The sequence below is a fragment of the Cyprinodon variegatus genome, unplaced genomic scaffold (assembly GCF_000732505.1).
Source record: "Cyprinodon variegatus isolate N-32 unplaced genomic scaffold, C_variegatus-1.0 Scaffold604, whole genome shotgun sequence".
Taxonomy (NCBI): Eukaryota; Metazoa; Chordata; class Actinopteri; order Cyprinodontiformes; family Cyprinodontidae; genus Cyprinodon; species Cyprinodon variegatus.
Genome location: NW_015151057.1, coordinates 393,290 through 410,684, shown reverse-complemented (window position 1 = coordinate 410,684; position 17,395 = coordinate 393,290). Strand labels below are relative to the sequence as shown.

Below are 17,395 nucleotides of genomic sequence, written 5' to 3'. Positions count from 1 at the left end.
CCATCCATCCATCCATCCATGCATGTGTAAATTACAAGGAAAAAATATACAAATAAAATAAAAAGTATCTTAACTTATAGTAATATAGTTAAGTTAAATATATAAAGTTTTAAGGTGTTTAGCAAAATGAAAATAGAAAATGGTTATCCTAACTAACCTAAAAAAAGAGAAAAATTTGTCTGACTTTTTGTAAAGAAAGAAAAGTAAAAAGGTTATTTGTCTTTATACTGTGTGTAAAATATCCATTTTACCCTGTATATGTTTGTTTTTATTTTAATATTGGACTTTCATAAAATGTTGTATCTTTGGTACTTTTATCTATTAAACCTGGAAGTGTCAATGAGATTCAGAGACTCTTTCCTGACCAGGTCCAAAAGTAAATCATCATTTTCCTCTTTTTTTTTTTTTTAGAAGACACAGCCATAAAGAAGCCTCCAAAGGACGGCAAGGAAGAGGAGGCCACTACTATTGGAACAAAAAAGTATATCAAAGAAAAGAAAGAGGAAAAGGATATTCCAAAAGAAAAAACTGAGGTAAAAAGACCCACCAAAGAAAAGAAGGAGCATAAATTACCCCAGAAAAAGAAATCTCCCAAGACAGAGATATCCCCCAAAGATGAAGAGAAAAAGAAAACCTCAAAAGAAGAAATAAAGGTAAAGAAACTTTCCAAGGTAAAGAAAGAGGAAACAAAGGTAGAAAGATATCCCAAAGAGGAAACAGAAGAAAAGGAACATATAAAAGAAGTAAAAATAGAAACTTCTATGAAAAATAGGACAGAAAAGACCCATACAAAAGCAAAGAAAATCGAGAAACCCAAAATCATAAAAGAAGTAAAGAAAACTAATAAGGAAGAAGAGCCACATGAAGAAGAAATAAAGCTCAAAGAGCTTACTAAAGAAAAACTAGAAGCAGATAAACCTCACAAAATAGAGAAAGACAAGAAAACTGATGAGGAGGACAAGCTTCCTAAAGAGGAAACAAAGCTTGTGAAGCCTCCAAAAGAAGAGATAAAGCAAGAAAAGCCTGCCAGAGAGGAAATAGGGATCAAGCAGTTTGCTAAAGAAGACATCAAAATTAAAAAGCATCTGGAAAAGGAAATAAAGAAGGAGAAACATCCCAAAGAAGATTTAAAGATTAAGAAGCCATCTAAAGAAAAAATAAAGGCAGATAAGTCTGTTGTAGTTGAGACGACTTTTGAAGAGAAGAAAGTAAAGAGGAAACTTCCTAAAGAGGAAAAAATGGTAGAAACAGCTCAAAAAGTTAAGATGGAGAAGAAATCTCACAAAGTAAAGGAAGAAGATACAAAACCTGCTCAAGAAGAAATAAAGATTGAGAAACCTACTATAGAAAAGAAAGATGAGAAGAAACCTCATGAGGAAAAGACACATCCAAAGGAAGAAATTAGCACAGAAAAAGAAGAAACAAAAATACAAAAGAAACATCCAAAAGAAGAACTAAAGACTGAAAAACCACCTGCCGCAAATAAAACTTCCACAGAAGAAATAAAAGTGGATGAAACTAGTATGGAAAAACCTCCCAAAGATCAGAGAGAAGTGAGACATCACGTTGAGAAACCCTCCAAAGAACAGAAAGATGAGAAACTACACAAAGAAAAGAAGGCTACCAAAGACAAAATAAAAGTTGACAAACCACCCAAAGAAGAATCAAAGTTTAGGAAACATCCCAAGGAAAAGGAAGACAGGAAACATCCCAAAGAAGATATACATGTGGAGCTTCCTTCTACATTAAAGAAAGAAGAAGCAAAAGCAAATAAAACTCAAGAAGGTGAGAAGAAACTCGTAAAAGATGATAGAGAGAATGTAAACCTTCCAAAAGAAACAACTAAGGCGGAAAAACCTTTCAGAACCAAGAAGGAAAGTAAACCTACTAAAAAAGAAATAAAGGCAAGGAAACCTCTGAAAGCAGAAAAAGAAGTAAAGAAATCAATTGAAGACGACATAAAATCAGAAAAAACTCCCAAAGAGGATAAACAAGAAAAGGAGCCCCCAAAACAAAAGATTAAGATAGTAAAAGATAAGAAAGACCGGGATGAAGAAAAGAAACCACACAAAGAATTAAAAGAGAAGAAGAAACCTCCTAAAGAAATAAAAGAGAAAAAGGATCTCCCTAAAGAAAAGGAAAAGATAGAGAGGTATAAAAAAGAACAGATAAAGGTTGAGAAGCTTCCGATTAAAGGAAAAGGGGTTGAGAAGCCCTTAAAAGAAAAGAAAGCAGAGGAAAAAAATCTCAAGGATGAAATAAAGGTAGAAATATCTTTAAAACAGGAAATACCAGTTGATACGCAACATAAGGAAGCAACAAAGGAACAAAAGCCTCTCAAAGAAAAGAAAGATGAAAAGAAGCCAATTAAGGAAGAAATAAAGGTTGAGAAGCCTCCTGAAGAAGAAAAAAACATTACAAAGCCTCTCAAAGAAGAAATAAGAGTGAAAAAGGCCAAACAAGTGGAAATAAAGATCCAGAAACAGGATAAAGAAGAAATAAAAATTGAGAAGCCTCCGAAAGAAAAGGTCAAATCTAAGGTGCCTCACAAAAAAGAGATGAAGATGGGTGAGATAAAGAAAACCAGTAAAGAAGATATTAAGGATAAAGAAGAAATTAGGGAGGACAAACATCCGAGAGAGGAAATAAAGGTCAAGAAGCGTTCCAAAGAAAAAAGAAAGGTGGACAAGTCTCCCAAAATAGACACAAAAGTTGAGAAACCTCACAAAAAGGAATTAAAGGTCGAGAAGCTTCCCAAAGAGGAAATAAAGTACAATGATTCTCTCAAAGAAGATGTAAAAGTCGAGAAACCTCCCCAAAAGGAATTAAAGGTCAAGAAGCCTCCCAAAGAGGAAATAAAGGTTGACAAGCCTCTTCAAGAAGATGTAAAAGTGAAGAAACCTCACAAAAAGGAAATAAAGGTTGAGAAGCCTCTCAAAGAGGAAATAACAGTCAAAAAGCCTCCCAAAAAGGAAACAAAGGTGGTGAAGCCTTCCAAAGAAGATGTAAAAGTTGAGAAACCTCAGAAAAATGAAGTAAAGGCCAAGAAGCCTCCCAAAGAAGATGTCAAAGTAAAGAAGCCTCCCAAAGGGGAAATAAAGGTTGAGAAGCCCCCCAAAGAAGATTTAACGTTCAAAAAGCATCCCAAAGAGGAAACAAAGGTGGTGAAGCCTTCCAAAGAAGATGTAAAAGTTGAGAAACCTCAGAAAAATGAAGTAAAGGCCAAGAAGCCTCTCAAAGAAGATGTCAAAGTAAAGAAGCCTCCAAAAGATGAAATCAAGGTTGAGAAGCCCCCCAGCAAAGATGTTAATGTAAAGAAGCCTCATGAAAAGGAGTTGATAGTTGAGAGGCCTTCCAAGGAAAAAATAAAGGCTGAGAAGGCTCCTATAGAGGATGCTAAAGTGGATATGCCTCCCAGAGAAGATGTAAAGGTCAAGAAATCTCCAAAAGAAGAAATAAAAGTCAAGCAAACTTTAGAAAAGGAAATTAGGTTTAAAATGTCTCTCAAAAAGGAAATAAACATCACAATGACACCTAAAGAAAAAGAAAAGGTTGACAAGCCTCCCAAAGAGGAAATAAAGTTTGAAAAGCCTCCAAAAGAGAAAATAAAGATTGAAACACATCAGAAAGAGGAAATAAAGGTCAAGAAGCCATCCACAGAAGAAATAAAGGTCAAGAAGCCATCCAAAGAAGAAATAAAGGTTAAGAAGTCTCCCAAAGAGGAAATAAAAGTCAAGAAGCCTCTGAAAGAAGAAATAGAGGTCAAGAAGCCTTCCAAAGAAGAAATAAAGCTTAAGAAGTCTCCCAAAGAGGAAATAAAGGTCAAGAAGCCTCTGAAAGAAGAAATAGAGGTCAAGAAGCCTTCCAAAGAAGAGATAAAGATTGACATGCCTTTGAAAGAAATTAAGGTCAAGAAATCTCCCAAAGAAGAAATTAAGTTAGAAAAGCCTCCCAAAGAGAAAATAAAGATTCAGACACCTCAGAAAGAGGAAGTAAAGGTCAAGACGCCTTCCAAAGAAGAAATAAATATTGATATGCCTTCAAAAGAGCAAATAAAGTTTGAGAAGTCTGCCAAAGAGGAAATCAAGGAAAAGAAATCTTCCAAAGAGAAAGTAAAGATTGAGTCACCTTCTAAAGAGAAAATAAAGACCAAGAAGACTTCCAAAGAAGAGATAAAGTTCGAAAAGACTCCCAAAGAGGAAATAAAGATCAAGAAGCCACTTAAAGAGGAAATAAATGTCAAGGACCCTCAAAAAGAACAAATAAAGATTAAGAAGGCTTTCAAAGAAGAATTAAAGCTCAAGAAATCTCCCAAAGAAGAAATAAAGATTGATATGCCTCTAAAAGAGGAAATAAAGGGCAAGAAGACTCCCAAAGAGGAAACAAAGGTGGAAACGCCTCCCAAAGAGGAAATACAAGTCAAGAAATCTAAAGAGGATATAGGGGTCAAGAAGACTCCCAAAAAGGAAACAAGGGTTGAAAAGCCTCCCAAAGAGGAAATAAAGTCCAAGAAATCACCAAAAGAGGAACTAAAGGTCAAGAAGCCTGCCAAAGAGGAAATAAAGGCTGAAAAGCCGCCCATAGAGGAAGTAAAGATCAAGAAATCTCCTAAAATGGAAATAAAGGTTGAGAAGCCTCCAAAAGATGAAATAAAGGATAAGAAATCTCCCAAAGAGGAAATAAAGGTTGAGAAGCCTGCCAAAGAGGAAATAAAGGCTGAAAAGCCGCCCACAAAGGAAGTAAAGATCAATACATCTCCTAAAATGGAAATAAAGGTTGAGAAGCCTCCAAAAGATGAAATAAAGGCAAAGAAGTCACTGAAAGAGGAGATAAAGGTCAAGAAGCCTCCCAAAGAGGAAATCAAGGATGAAAAACCTGTCAAAGAGGAAATAAAGGTTGAAAAGCCACCCATAGAGGAAGTAAAGATCAAGAAATCTCCTAAAAAGGAAATAAAGGTTGAGAAGTCTCCCAAAGAGGAAATAAAGACCAAAAAGGCTTCCAAAGAGGAAATAAAGGTTGAAAAGCCACCCATAAAGGAAGTAAAGATCAAGAAAACTCCTAAAATGGAAATAAAGGTTGAGAAGTCACTGAAAGATGAGATAAAGGTCAAGAAGCCTCCCAAAGAGGAAATAAAGATCAAAAAGGCTTCCAAAGAAGAAATAAATATTGATATGCCTCCAAAAGATGAAATAAAGGGTGAGAAATCTCCCAAAGAGGAAATACAGGTTGATAAGCCTCTCAAAGAGGAAATAAAACACAAGAAATTACCCAAAGAGGAACTAAAGGTCAAGAAGCCCGTCAAAGAGGAAATAAAGGCCAAAAAGGCTTTCAAAGAAGAAATAAAGATTGATAAGCCTCCAAAAGATGATTTAAAGGGTAAGAAATCTCCCAAAGAGGAAAAACAGGTTGAAAAGCCTCCCAAAGAGGAAATAAAGGTTGAGAAGCCTCTCAAAGAGGGAGCAAAGGTTGAAAAGCATCCCAAAGAGGAAATAAAAGCCAAGAAGCCTTCCAAAAAAGAATTAAAGACTCAAGAGCTTCCTATAAAGGAAATTAAGGTTGAGAAGCTTCTCAAAGATGAAATAAGGTTGACGGAGCCTGCCAAAGAAAAGAAAGAAAAGAAATCTGTCAAGGAAGAAATAAAGATTGTTAAGCTCCCCAAAGAAATAAAGGTAAATAAGTCTCCTAAGGATGAAAAAATGACCAAGAAGGCCCATAAAGAAAAGGAACATGTGAAGAAACTTGTTGAATATGAAATAAAACTCAAGAAACTTCCCATAGAAAAGACAAAAGACAAGAAACCTTCCAAAGAAGAAACAGAGGCAAAGAAGATTCTCAAAAAACAAACAAAAACTAAACTTTCAATAGAAGAAAAATCTGAGCTAAAACTCCCGACAGGAAAGAGAGAAGTAAGGACATCTAAAGAAGGTGAGAAGAAATAAAAATTTCCTTTCAAAGAATACTTTTCTGAAAAAATAGCATTGAAGGAAAGGTTTAGTAAATGTAAGGTCAAGCCTACCCATCTGACATATACTTTATATAGCGATTTTTACATAGTGTGTGTCTATGTTTACACGAAACATCATTATATTTATCAACATTTTTCTTTTAAATAACCCATACAAAAAATTATTTTTGGTTGTTTTTGCATGAGCACACTGCCATATTACACGTGGCAGGGGGATGATCATAGCTCAGTCTTTTAAATCAAGAGCCAAATTGCAAATATTACCAAATCAATTACATTTGCTTAACAGCTAGCTGTCTCTACCTTAGCTGCTTTTTAACAAAAAAGATTTTAAAAAAGTAAGCATTTGGAAAGATTAGACTATGAGCATACAAAAAACATACAGTGATCCGAAAAACCTAAATTCATTTGTTTAATACTGGTCTACTGGTCTGTGGCTTGTTTTGCAGTAATACCAACCTAAGTTAATAGTTGAAATGTATCAACAGGCATCCAAATTAGCACTTTATCTTAATAATAGTCATAAACATTGCATTTGACTAGGGTTTTACACTTCATTCATCTTTAGAAAGCAAGGCAAGGCAAGCCAAGGCAAGGCAAATTTATTTGTATAGCACAATTCAGTACAAAGACAATGGAAAGTGCTTTACATGATTAAAATATAGGAAAATTAAACAGAATCAAAGCAAGTAGGGAAAAAAAATAAAAAATGCAGAAACAAAAAAGAACATTAAAAACAATTGGATTAAAGAAAATAAAAAAAGTTTAACTAATGATGTTTCAGTTAAATTCTTTAACTAGAACAGTTGAAGGCAATCCTAAATAAATGTGTTTTTAGTCTTGATTTAAAGGAACTCCGGCTTTCTGCACTTTTACAGTTTTCTGGAAGTTTGTTCCACATAAGTGGAGCATAGGAACTAAAGCAGTCAATGGCTGGACAAGGTCTACATAGGCTTCTCAGCTGTGTCAAAAGAAAAGATAAATGATTAAAGATGCAGATTGACTATAAAGTCTTGTAACTACCAGTGTACCTTTTTTCCTGTCCAATAATATAACCAGTAATTTACCTTTTTTTCATCTATCTTTGTTGTTTCAGAGATCAAGACCAAAAGAACAATCAAGTTTGCATCTGTCCTCAGAAAGGAGCATCTTAATGTAACAAAATCTGGTGAGACGATATCCACATTATCTGAATATTCATTGTGTATTTCATTGTGAAAAAAAATATTTTTATTTGTAATTATAAATCAAATCCTATTATTTATCTTCATCCTGTTGCTTAATGTTTTACACTTGATAACTTTTAATAAACTTGGAAAAAAAAAATACATTAAAGTACATTATCAGTTGTTTCTTCTTGTCCTTTTCAGGTGTTGAGGTTTCCAAAGAGGAATCAAAGCGTGCTCGTTCAAGAAGAGGTAAACCTATTGTATCTATTATATACAGTCTCAAGGGTTACAACCCAAGTGGATTTTATTAGGAATTTTAGTTTTTTTATTGTTAAAGTTTATTGTTGTTGACTGAAATAGAAAAGTGTTCATTCAGGAGTTCTGCTGATTATATCAGTTAATATATAAAACGTACAAAAAAGTACTCTTATACAATACAACCTATATATAACGTTGATGCAAATAGAATAAACTATACCTATTGTTAAAATCTGAACATTTTATTACGCTGAAATTAAGACTTGTGGGTAGATTCTTGTCATGTTCTTTGGGGATGCTGAAACTACTGTCTTTATGTAGAAACTGCTACTATCGCTGCAAAAAAGGCGCCAAGGGTGAAAAGTAAGAGACACAAATTGCTATGTTCATATTTGGATTTAAAATGCTGTCTTAGTACATGGTCCAGCTTTTAGTTTTGCTTAACATTTATTTTTCTTACAGCGCTAGAAATACCAGACAGAAATGTGTCCTTAACAAAGACAAAAGTGAAGGCTGTTTCACCGAGGAAAGGTACCACTTTTTAGCTAACTTACTACAAAGTTCTAATCCAGGGTTTTTTTCTCAACCATTTAAGAATAGTAATTAATAAATTATTTTAAAGTTCAATAGATCAGTTCCATGTGCTGATATTATGAACTGATCAGAACATCCTGCTAAAAGTCTTACATTGTTGATATTTGAAATTTTGCTGAATGTCGTAATAACTCCAAACCAGAAAATAAAAACCTTCCTTCTATTATACTCTAGTGGTTCTAAAGGACACAGTCAAACCAGAAAAAGTCAAAAAAGGTAATATTTGAAAATGTAATTACTCAGTTGTATATAACAATGTTCTTGTTTGATATCCAAATATTTTTATAGGTCCAATTTGATTTATCAGAAACCTGCTCTTATCTTTTTTTTTTATTGACATTATTTATTTTAGTCGCTGAGGCTCTTAAGAAGAAGGTTGAACCAGTTGCTCCCAAAAAAGGTATTTCACATTATTCACACTTCTATTTTTTTTTTTTTTTAAGTTTATCTCAGCTCAGGTTTGTTTTATACTATTGTGTCAGTGATTTTATCACGTTAAATGATACATTTTGTATGCATCTATGTAATTGAGTTCTATGTCTATATTGTTGTTAATATCAACATTGTACTAGAGCTCCTTTCTAACATTTTGCCATATAGTAAAAGAGGACATAAAACTTAAGTGTGCTCAGAAATTGAAAAGGGCTGAATGTATTATTTATTCTGCTTTCAGCACCTGTTGTTGTGGCCAAACCAGCACCTACTGAAAGGAAGAAAGGTAACAACATCAAATGCCTGTTTGTTTTGTTTTATCTCAGCTTTATTTATTTATTGCACATACTTATGGCTAAGAATAATTGATTTGTATACTTCTGCATTAACCAGGTAATGATGTGGTTTACTGTTTATTATTAAAACAACTGGTCAATCACAAACTCCATACAGATTATAATCAAATTACAACAGGGGCTGAACTTTGAATTCAGTTTTTACCATTATGTATCAGCATATAATAATTAATACATTTTTATTTCTTCTCGAATTCAGAATGGCTTTGACACATATATGGCAGCCAGTACTCTCAGTATAGTAAGATCCAAAAAAATTGTAAATTGCTTGTGCAAACTGTATAATAGACTGTATGCCCTAATTAGTCAGCAGGGACAATTGAAAAAAAGTGCAAAAGTGGTGCAGACTCTATTTATGTAGGGGATAATTTTGCATGTGCTATGGAGAGTTTGGTTGAATAACGAGGATTTATTTTGAAAGTCCCAAATGCAGCTGCAAAGTGCAACAGCACTGCACACAGATGACATTGTCTACTATGTCGAGAAGATGCAGGCATGGGAAAAAATAAACACTCTTCTCTGTTTGTGTGAAATAATAAAAAATAAAAAACATCAGGGCCTATTATAAGATTCATTTGAGGCACAAACATCAAAATAGTCTGTGGTAGGTGGATTTTTCCACTCTTGCATCTAGTCGGCGCCACTGTTTCAGTTTCTGAAAGCATTGTCACTCAGAAACCTCCATTCCATTATCTTTTCAGACATCTTGGACACACTCAGCAGCTTTTTTTTTTTTTCATTAAAGATAATAACATAATAACACAGGCAGGTGAAGAAGCCAAAGCAGACTGGTTATTTTTAGCACCATAGCCGTGTGAACAGCAGTCATAAAATATCATCATGCAAAGAGAAACTATTGGTTGCATAATGTAATATAATAATTGCGTTTGATCACTGGGTCAATGGGTAGTGGTTGCCTATTGGTTAGGGCATAGAGCTTGGAATCCTAAAGTTTTAAGTTCAACTCCCACAGACTGCCACACTGGGTCTCTGAGCAAGACCCTTAACCCCACACCGCTCCCCGGGCACCACACAATGGCATTCCACTGCTCCCCAAGGGGATGAGCTAAATGCAAAAAATTCATTAAGTTGTTCTGTACTTGTGACAGAGTAATAAAAATTAAAAAAAGATTAATTTTCTATTAATAACGTTTCAATTAATAACTTTTCTATTTGATCTGAAGATGGTGATTAAAACTGTATAGATGTAGACGCTGCTTCTGAAATCAGTTTAGGTTTGATGAATCACATTTCAGGTGGTAATTGATTATATATTTGCTTATCCTCGCAGTATTTTGCTCATTCTGATAATCACCATGTTTTGCTTTTTCATAAAGGCAAACACACTGAATTCTTCAGCATGCTGTTTTCATCATTTTCTAGATGAAAACCTATGTTCAACTGGTTATTAGATCAACTTTGTATATGTTTTTACACATGTAAACCTCAGGCCTATGAACTGCCACTTGAACTCCAGGAGTTTAACTGCATTTTTTTTTTTCGCTCATCAACATGCTATTTGTTCCTACAATATCATTTAAAGCAAATTCTACATATACAGTATACATAAATGCAATATGTTGCTGATTTGTTTGACAATGAAAGTAAATGTAGAGGAGTGCTCTTACATGCACTACATTATTATCCTTATGTGATAATGTTGATGGTGTATCAGAGTGGCTAATATGCAAAGACATTTTATTTCATAAAATTAGATTTAGCATCACTTTCAGGTTTGAAGAAACTATGGGAGGACTAATTGATGACTTTATCTCTTAAACTTTTTACTTTTTTTGTTTTTCTTACATTAAAAAACCTCAAAATTAACCAGCTATTTTTTTGCTCAAATTGTGTTTTTTAGAGAAAACTGTTGCAAAGAAGTCTATTACAGACGATGTTAAAGGTATGGTGAAAAGACACTCTTGTTACAGATATACTCTAACTAAATTATGCTCAGTAAATATGCAACACCTCTAAATATTTGTATGTTGATCATATTGTAATTTTCAGAAGACAAAGTTTTTAAAGATAAAGAGGAGCTGGCAAAGAGAGGTAAATATTTAAATCAATATTCTTCTGTACAGCTCATACCAGTTTGGCTTCCATTATTTATTCACAAAGCTGTTGTTCTAGAAAAACCTGTCGAGAAGACTGTCACAGAGGAGAAGGTTGAAGGTACCTAAGAGTTCTGCAATTTCAGGTAATAGCTTTTGTGTAAATCTGTGGATTGACCTTGTGTTCTCTTATCAACAGAGAAGCTCATGGACAGCTTCCCCATGGATGGTAAGCACAAATGCTTTTATTATTGAATAAAATACACACAATCTTTGAGCTAGGAAAATATGAAATATAATATAACAGTCATCCTGGTATGTTTCTCTACAGACGAGCTACCGTACTTCCAGTGTTTCTTCCTGGATGAGGATGAGGCTCAGTTTCCATTTTACGCCTTCTCACCTCTGCACATTTAAACCTAGTCTGTATCTAATCTAAGGTTATGTTACTGATAAGGCCAAGGTCCTGTCACACCCTGAGCTGCAGAGATATAGCAGCACCCTTTCACTGTGTCCAACAAGAGATCAGAGCGGGGTATCAGGTTAGAATGTGATGGACTGTGTCTATTTATTTATTTTGTGTTTCCAGGCCTGGTTGAACTCTGATTTTGATTACATGAAGACAGCGGCATTCCTTTTCCTTTTTTTTTAGCTTCTTTCCTAAACAATTTGTACTGCAGTAATATTGCAACTTGAACACCTGAATATTTTTTTCATATCGTATGTGCAGATGTAAAAAGTGACACGTGTAATTTACTTATGGATAAGTTAAAGTAAGTGTGCGCTGAAGCTTAAGAAACTGCAATTCACTCAAAGTTATCTTATATATTGAGCATGTACATTATAGGATGGAATGACCGTGCCCTGTATCCAAGAGTTCCCAGACGTCCTGGCAGGATAATACCTGCGATCAAGTCTTATTTAATAAAACCATCTGCACCGAGCGTTTGTTTAAAACTTGGTGTTTCAACTACTTTTCCTGACCTCTCAGGTTTGAGTTCAGGCTTATTTTCTGATGGTTTTTACCATCTGGTCTCTGAAATTCCTTTACTGACCAAACACATGACGTTACCGGCTTTGTGTACACGGAAGACTCTAGATTTACTGTATTCAGATTAAGACAAGGCAACATTGTCTGTGTTATGCTATGCACTTATAACAATGCAAGCCTATTAACTGCATATCAGCAGTGGAGAGTTGTGTCATAACTTGAACATGATTTCTTTCATCTAAACATTCTGTTATTGGGATGTTTATTGGGGGATAATCCTGATATTAGTTATGCAAAACGAAAGGGATATGCTTTTCCAGTGCTTCTGAAATCCAATGTTAATGACATTATGGTTGATTCCATGCAGAACTTGGAAATATTACCTGAGCTGTGGTCCAACTCATACCTGGCAACACAGACATTCTAAGATCCTCAGAATGAGCTTCACCAGCTAAATATGAATCATCAGATTTTGCAGCATATGCTGCGCAGAAGACAGGAGGAGTACCTGATTTACTGCACCGATGCTGAGTCGAATGTAAAATAACCTAGAGCTTTTAATGAAGAATGTAGGAAAAAGCTCTATAAAGGTTACAGAAAGGGGTACACCTTGCAGCACTACAGTTTACTGATCCATCAAGGCTGTATATGTATAGGGATGTTTAAAAAGATACCCAAAAAATACACGGTTGCTTTGTGTCCCAAGTGATATTTAGCAATCCTGTCTCTGTATATTTATAGAAGAATGTGCAACACTTTGCATTTGATAATCCTGTTTATTTTAGGGAATATTTAGCTGTTAGTCTTTAAATAAACTGTGCATGTTGAGTGTGTGTTTTATGCTCCCAGATGTTAAGCCAATTTGATATGTTCCTCCTTATCACAACTAAATGAAGAGCAGGAAAATTGGAAGCTTCGATGTTTTTAGAAGCCAGAATCTCAGATTGCATAGTGAAAAAAATAATCTTGATGTAAATAGTTTAATAAATGAATCAGAAATGTTTATATTATAAAGGAACCATTTTTGAACCATCCCTGTTAGACATGCCCTCAGTACATTTGTCAGTAAAAACAATCTGTCATTAAATAATTGCACTTTAAATGTTGGTTTTTCTTCTTTTCTTTAGTATTCCAGTTACAAGATCTCTATCACCTGCAATAAAGTATGTTTTTTTAGGGTGGCCACAACATATGATGAGCAAAAAATACCCAAAATAAATAAAGTATTCTAGCTGATGTGTCCTATAGTCTATTAACAGTACCTTTCTCAAAGTAGAAGCATTTTTATTGCCACTTTACAACCACGAACACACTCCCTTTCTTAACCCTAAATTTTGATGAGTTAGGGTGTCAGACTTGTTTTTGTGAATTACTGGGAGGGATGAAGCAGATGGTTCTCAAGTTCTTAAAAAGGAAGAGTTTTCAGAGAAACATTTAGAAAATAAAGGGCTTGGAAATTTACCTCCTAATCGTATTACTAGTACTAACATTTTTTCATTCTTAATATATCCTTTGATAAACAGTAATTACTTTTATGCATAAATCTAACCGTTCTGATATATTATGTTTGATGAACTTGGTAAATATAGCAAATAAAAAAAAAGAGAATCTTTATTTGAATATTTTACATTACTAGCAGGTACTAGAATGCGTAGTTCATTTGATGCCTATATGTAATGAAGTATATATTCTGAAACCTACAGCATATTTGTTTTTAAAATAATTTGCACAAGGAGCAAGGAGTTGCTCTATAATTTACAGTCTCATTCGGATGCATTTTAGATGTGTTAAAATCATCCGATAAAAAATCCAGACTTAAATAAATAAAACAGAATCTATAGCAATACCTGAAAATGCATGTTCACGGATGAACATGTATTTTATTCTGATAGCTGTTAGGCTTGTAGCAATCTGCAGGGGATATGAAAATCTGCAGTAGACTTGTACCAGCAATTGCTGCAAAGTGGGTCTAAAAAGTTTTTTGTGAAAAGTAAAAAAAAAAAAATCATATATTATTTCCTCTCTACAGAAAAATGCAAAATAATCATGCTCATGTTAGTGTATTATATATGCCAACACCTAATACCAACAGGTTTTTGCAAGCGGAAAAAATAACAAGCAAAAAAAAAAAAGAAACATTTGAATCAAGTGGTGGAGACATGATCCAAATGTGTTTTAAAACCATTCATCAAATCAAACTGCTGTAGATAGTAGGAGCTGACCTTTCTGTTCTTCAACAATTAGTAACTAGGTTACATCATAAAGGTAAAAACTGATTACAGATTTTATCTTATCATTCCGATTGATAATTCATGATCTTATGTGTTAGAGGTGAGATGCCTCCACAACAAAACAATGGCAGGTCATTATGCTCCCTTATGAGGAGAGGTCAGGGTTAGCGCAGGTCAGTTTCCACCAGGGACACAGATTCCTCACAAAGGAGACACTCTTGTCTCTCTCATGTAAAGAATGCTATGATTACATCCAACTGTAAAAAAAAAAAAAAAAAAAAATGATAGCCACTCTTTTTTGCAAGTATCTGTAAATGGAAAAGTTTGTCACTTCCAGAAAGATGGCAAGAGTATAAAATAAGTCACAATCTTACTCTTTCTTTTAAATTATACTAAAACTAAATTATACTATAAAGGGATTTCAGCTGGATAAAAGTAAACGGATGGTCTTTAAATCCTGCTTTAAACACTGCTGAAATCTAAATAAGGGTGAATTGTCCGCATCCCTAAAAGCCTTTTCAGGGTTGGCCGACGTACCATCGAATGATGCCTCTACGTCATGACACCACAACTTAAACCGGATTATCCTAAGGCGGGTGACATCAGCACCCCCCACCACCCTCCAAGCTCCTCTCCGTCTCAGACCATCTGGAGGTTACTATGGGACATTCCCCTCAGTGAGTTCAGCGGTCAGAGTCGCTGCGGCCGCTTCACAGTCAGCTCTGGCCCGGACTGCAACCCTCCAGCTGTCACCTGGAGCAGGCCGGGATACAGGGGCGGCTCTGTTCCCACGACTCAGACCAGCATTTCTCTGTTGCTGCACACAGAGTTGCAAATAAAGGCTGATTGAACGAAGGCATGGAGATAAAGAAGTAACCATGTTGAATGGAGGAGTTGTAGAAAGCAAATAGAGGATCTGAGAGATTAGCAAAGTTTAGCAATTTATTTCATATTTTCACTTTTAACACATTAGACAGAAACAGTTTGGGACAAAACCCATCATCCGTGTTTCTTACAGAGGATGTTACAAAAGAATGAGCTTTGGTGTATCACCAGGATCAGGTTTGAAACTTGATACAAAACCTATGAATTTTCCATCCTAACTTTAGATAGTGTCTCTTTAATGAGATATCAGAGAATGTAATAGATATATCCCCCTCCCCAACTGGTTGCTGCATACTACCGATCACTTCCTACATTTTACCCCCACATGTGAGGAAATAACTCATCTGCTTTGAAGGCCATGTTGTTGAAACTAAATAAGTAGCACAAACTATCAAGGTAAAACTGTTTAAGTGAAGTTGGCGACCTGTCCCACTTTGTCTTTTTTTTTTTTTTTTATAAGAATAGTGATCCTCTTACCATGAGAACTTCATCATGACCACAAAAAACCCTCCATTACCTTTATGTAATAAAAAGAAGTGCAAACCAATGTTTGGAATGTAAAAAAAAACCCATGAACAATTATTTCTTATTTCTTGTTGAAAGTAGAAGCCCTTTGTTGATAGTTTACAGTGTTGGGATGATTGGAGTACTCCTTCCTCGGCGTTTAGGCCTTCTCATATGTTCGGACTGCTGTGACTCCCTCAAAGGTCAATGTCTAGAAAAAGAGAAGAGATGAAGCAATTAGTTATGTAGAGGTAAAATAAGTCTATGTTCTTTTTATTCAAGTCATATCTTTAACTTCTTTCTAAGAAACAGAAAAAACTGGAATGGCTTGGATTCACTGCTTCATGCATAAGTAGTTTTCAAGATGGCCTCACATCACCATAAAATCACTTATGAAGTTGATGTCTGATTTTAGATGAGGTAGGTTGAAGGGCTATGACATAATTTTATTTGTTCTGGAATTGGGTTCTATGATTTGTAGTTTAAAACCTAGAAATATTTAATCTAGTTTAACCATGGTGGCTCTAGACAGGGTCCAACAGGGGCTGGCTTCCCTGTAGAACTGGTCCTGGTCCTTGTTATGGCCCCTGTACAAAATACATGATAATAAATCAATTTCCTGTGATAATAAGCATTGACACAAACTATAACGATAGGTCGCTTAGACCAATTTAATCTTTATAGCTTTACATTTTATTTTAAAAGCTATTTAGAAATGAAATTGGGTCAGTTTATAGTTCAGCTGTAATAAGATAAGGTCACAGTTTTCATCCGCTAGATAAGGAGTCATCAACCTTGGCATCGTGGGTCACTAATATACCAAATAACGCTCTGTTGCACTGTTTTCTTTGTTTGCTTCATTTCTTTGTTCTGACTCCCCCATGAAAAAAAACATTGCCACCCCCTCCCCTGGTAAATTGGTCTACTAGCAGCACCAAGTTAAAGCCGGAGTTAACTAATCTCAACTATGGACACACTGTATAAATCTCAGCTTAAGGTGTATGTAACTTTGATTCTGTTTATGAGATAAAAAAACATATTTTCTACACCAGTTTGGCATCAAGCACAAACAACCGCATTTACTAAACTAAATGTTTTTTCTTATGTTTCAGGAGACACAGTTGGATTAGGTGCAATAACTTCAAAATAAACATCCAAAATATTAATTCTTCTATTTCCCAAAAATATTGTTAAAATCTCCTTCTTGTTTCAATTTTTTTAAACCAAGTTGGGAACAGAATCAATGCCCAGCAGGGGGGCTGATTAGTTCATTTACTGTCAGTTAAACTCACCATCACCATCTTTCCATCCTTGATTTCTCTAACAAGACTGGTCTCTTTCCCATCCCACTTCTGCCGATGCACTAATTTGTTTCCCTCCATGGTGAGAGTGGACTGAAAGAGAGAAAATCAAACACATCAGCAGCCAAACGGCAACACACATTAAAAAAAAATAAATAAATGTTTTGTGTTTCTTACCTTTACGTGTCGGTCATCAGGTGTGGTCTCATCAAACTCCTCTCCCAGTTTGACAGAAATTTCTGTATTTTTAAAAGTGCTCTGAGTTTTCACCACCACTTTATCCCCATCCTGGCTGATCACTACTGTTGGTTTGGTGACATTGCCCACTTTTCTTGTGGCAAAGCCAACCCCTGCCAAAAAGAAGATGTTGTGTGTTTATACAATAACATAATGCTTGACATAATCTTGATCTCATTAATAAAAATGATAAACAATGGAGAAAATAAATGCAAATTCCTACCTAGTGCCTTCATGTATTCATCAAAGTTCTGACTATCCACCAGTTTCCAAGTTGCGCAGAAAGCTTCAACCATTTTTGCAGATGTTTTAGGTCCTGCTCAGCCTGATACCTCTCACCTCCTCTCAGTGGTTCTCTGCATCCCCTGGGCGACTGCGGGTCACTTTAGTATTGTGTCAAAGGGCGGAGCCTATTTCA

The 17,395-nt window shown here is 35.0% G+C and overlaps 2 protein-coding genes across 2 annotated transcripts in view; one reads left to right on the top strand and one right to left on the bottom strand.

The window, feature by feature from the left end:
- The window catches only part of LOC107096174 (titin-like), a 22,366-nt gene extending 14,138 nt beyond the window's left edge, over positions 1-8,228 (top strand). Inside the window, exons 17-23 of the mRNA XM_015392710.1 lie at positions 412-5,324; positions 5,415-5,925; positions 7,062-7,133; positions 7,336-7,383; positions 7,714-7,755; positions 7,855-7,923; positions 8,161-8,228. Coding sequence (XP_015248196.1) covers positions 412-5,324; positions 5,415-5,925; positions 7,062-7,133; positions 7,336-7,383; positions 7,714-7,755; positions 7,855-7,923; positions 8,161-8,213 — 5,708 coding nt within the window. The 3' untranslated portion in view covers positions 8,214-8,228. The remainder of the gene's footprint in view (positions 1-411; positions 5,325-5,414; positions 5,926-7,061; positions 7,134-7,335; positions 7,384-7,713; positions 7,756-7,854; positions 7,924-8,160) is intronic.
- A 6,747-nt stretch (positions 8,229-14,975) lies between these two features.
- On the bottom strand, positions 14,976-17,336 carry LOC107096181 (fatty acid-binding protein, brain-like). Its single transcript, XM_015392724.1, has 4 exons — positions 17,201-17,336; positions 16,918-17,090; positions 16,732-16,833; positions 14,976-15,650 (listed from the first exon to the last, which is right to left on the bottom strand). Exons 1-4 carry the CDS (start codon positions 17,271-17,273, stop codon positions 15,600-15,602), a joined length of 399 nt encoding a protein of 132 aa, XP_015248210.1. The 5' UTR covers positions 17,274-17,336; the 3' UTR covers positions 14,976-15,599.
- Between the last annotated feature and the right edge of the window lie 59 nt (positions 17,337-17,395).

Excerpts from the sequence above, each read along its gene's own strand:
- LOC107096181 (XM_015392724.1), bottom strand. The coding sequence starts at position 17,273 with ATGGTTGAAGCTTTCTGCGCAACTTGGAAACTGGTGGATAGTCAGAAC. Across the intron at positions 16,834-16,917 it reads CTGATGACCGACACGTAAAG|TCCACTCTCACCATGGAGGG; the intron begins GTAAGAAACACA and ends TCTCTCTTTCAG. Across the intron at positions 15,651-16,731 it reads AGGATGGAAAGATGGTGATG|ACATTGACCTTTGAGGGAGT; the intron begins GTGAGTTTAACT and ends CTCTTTTTCTAG.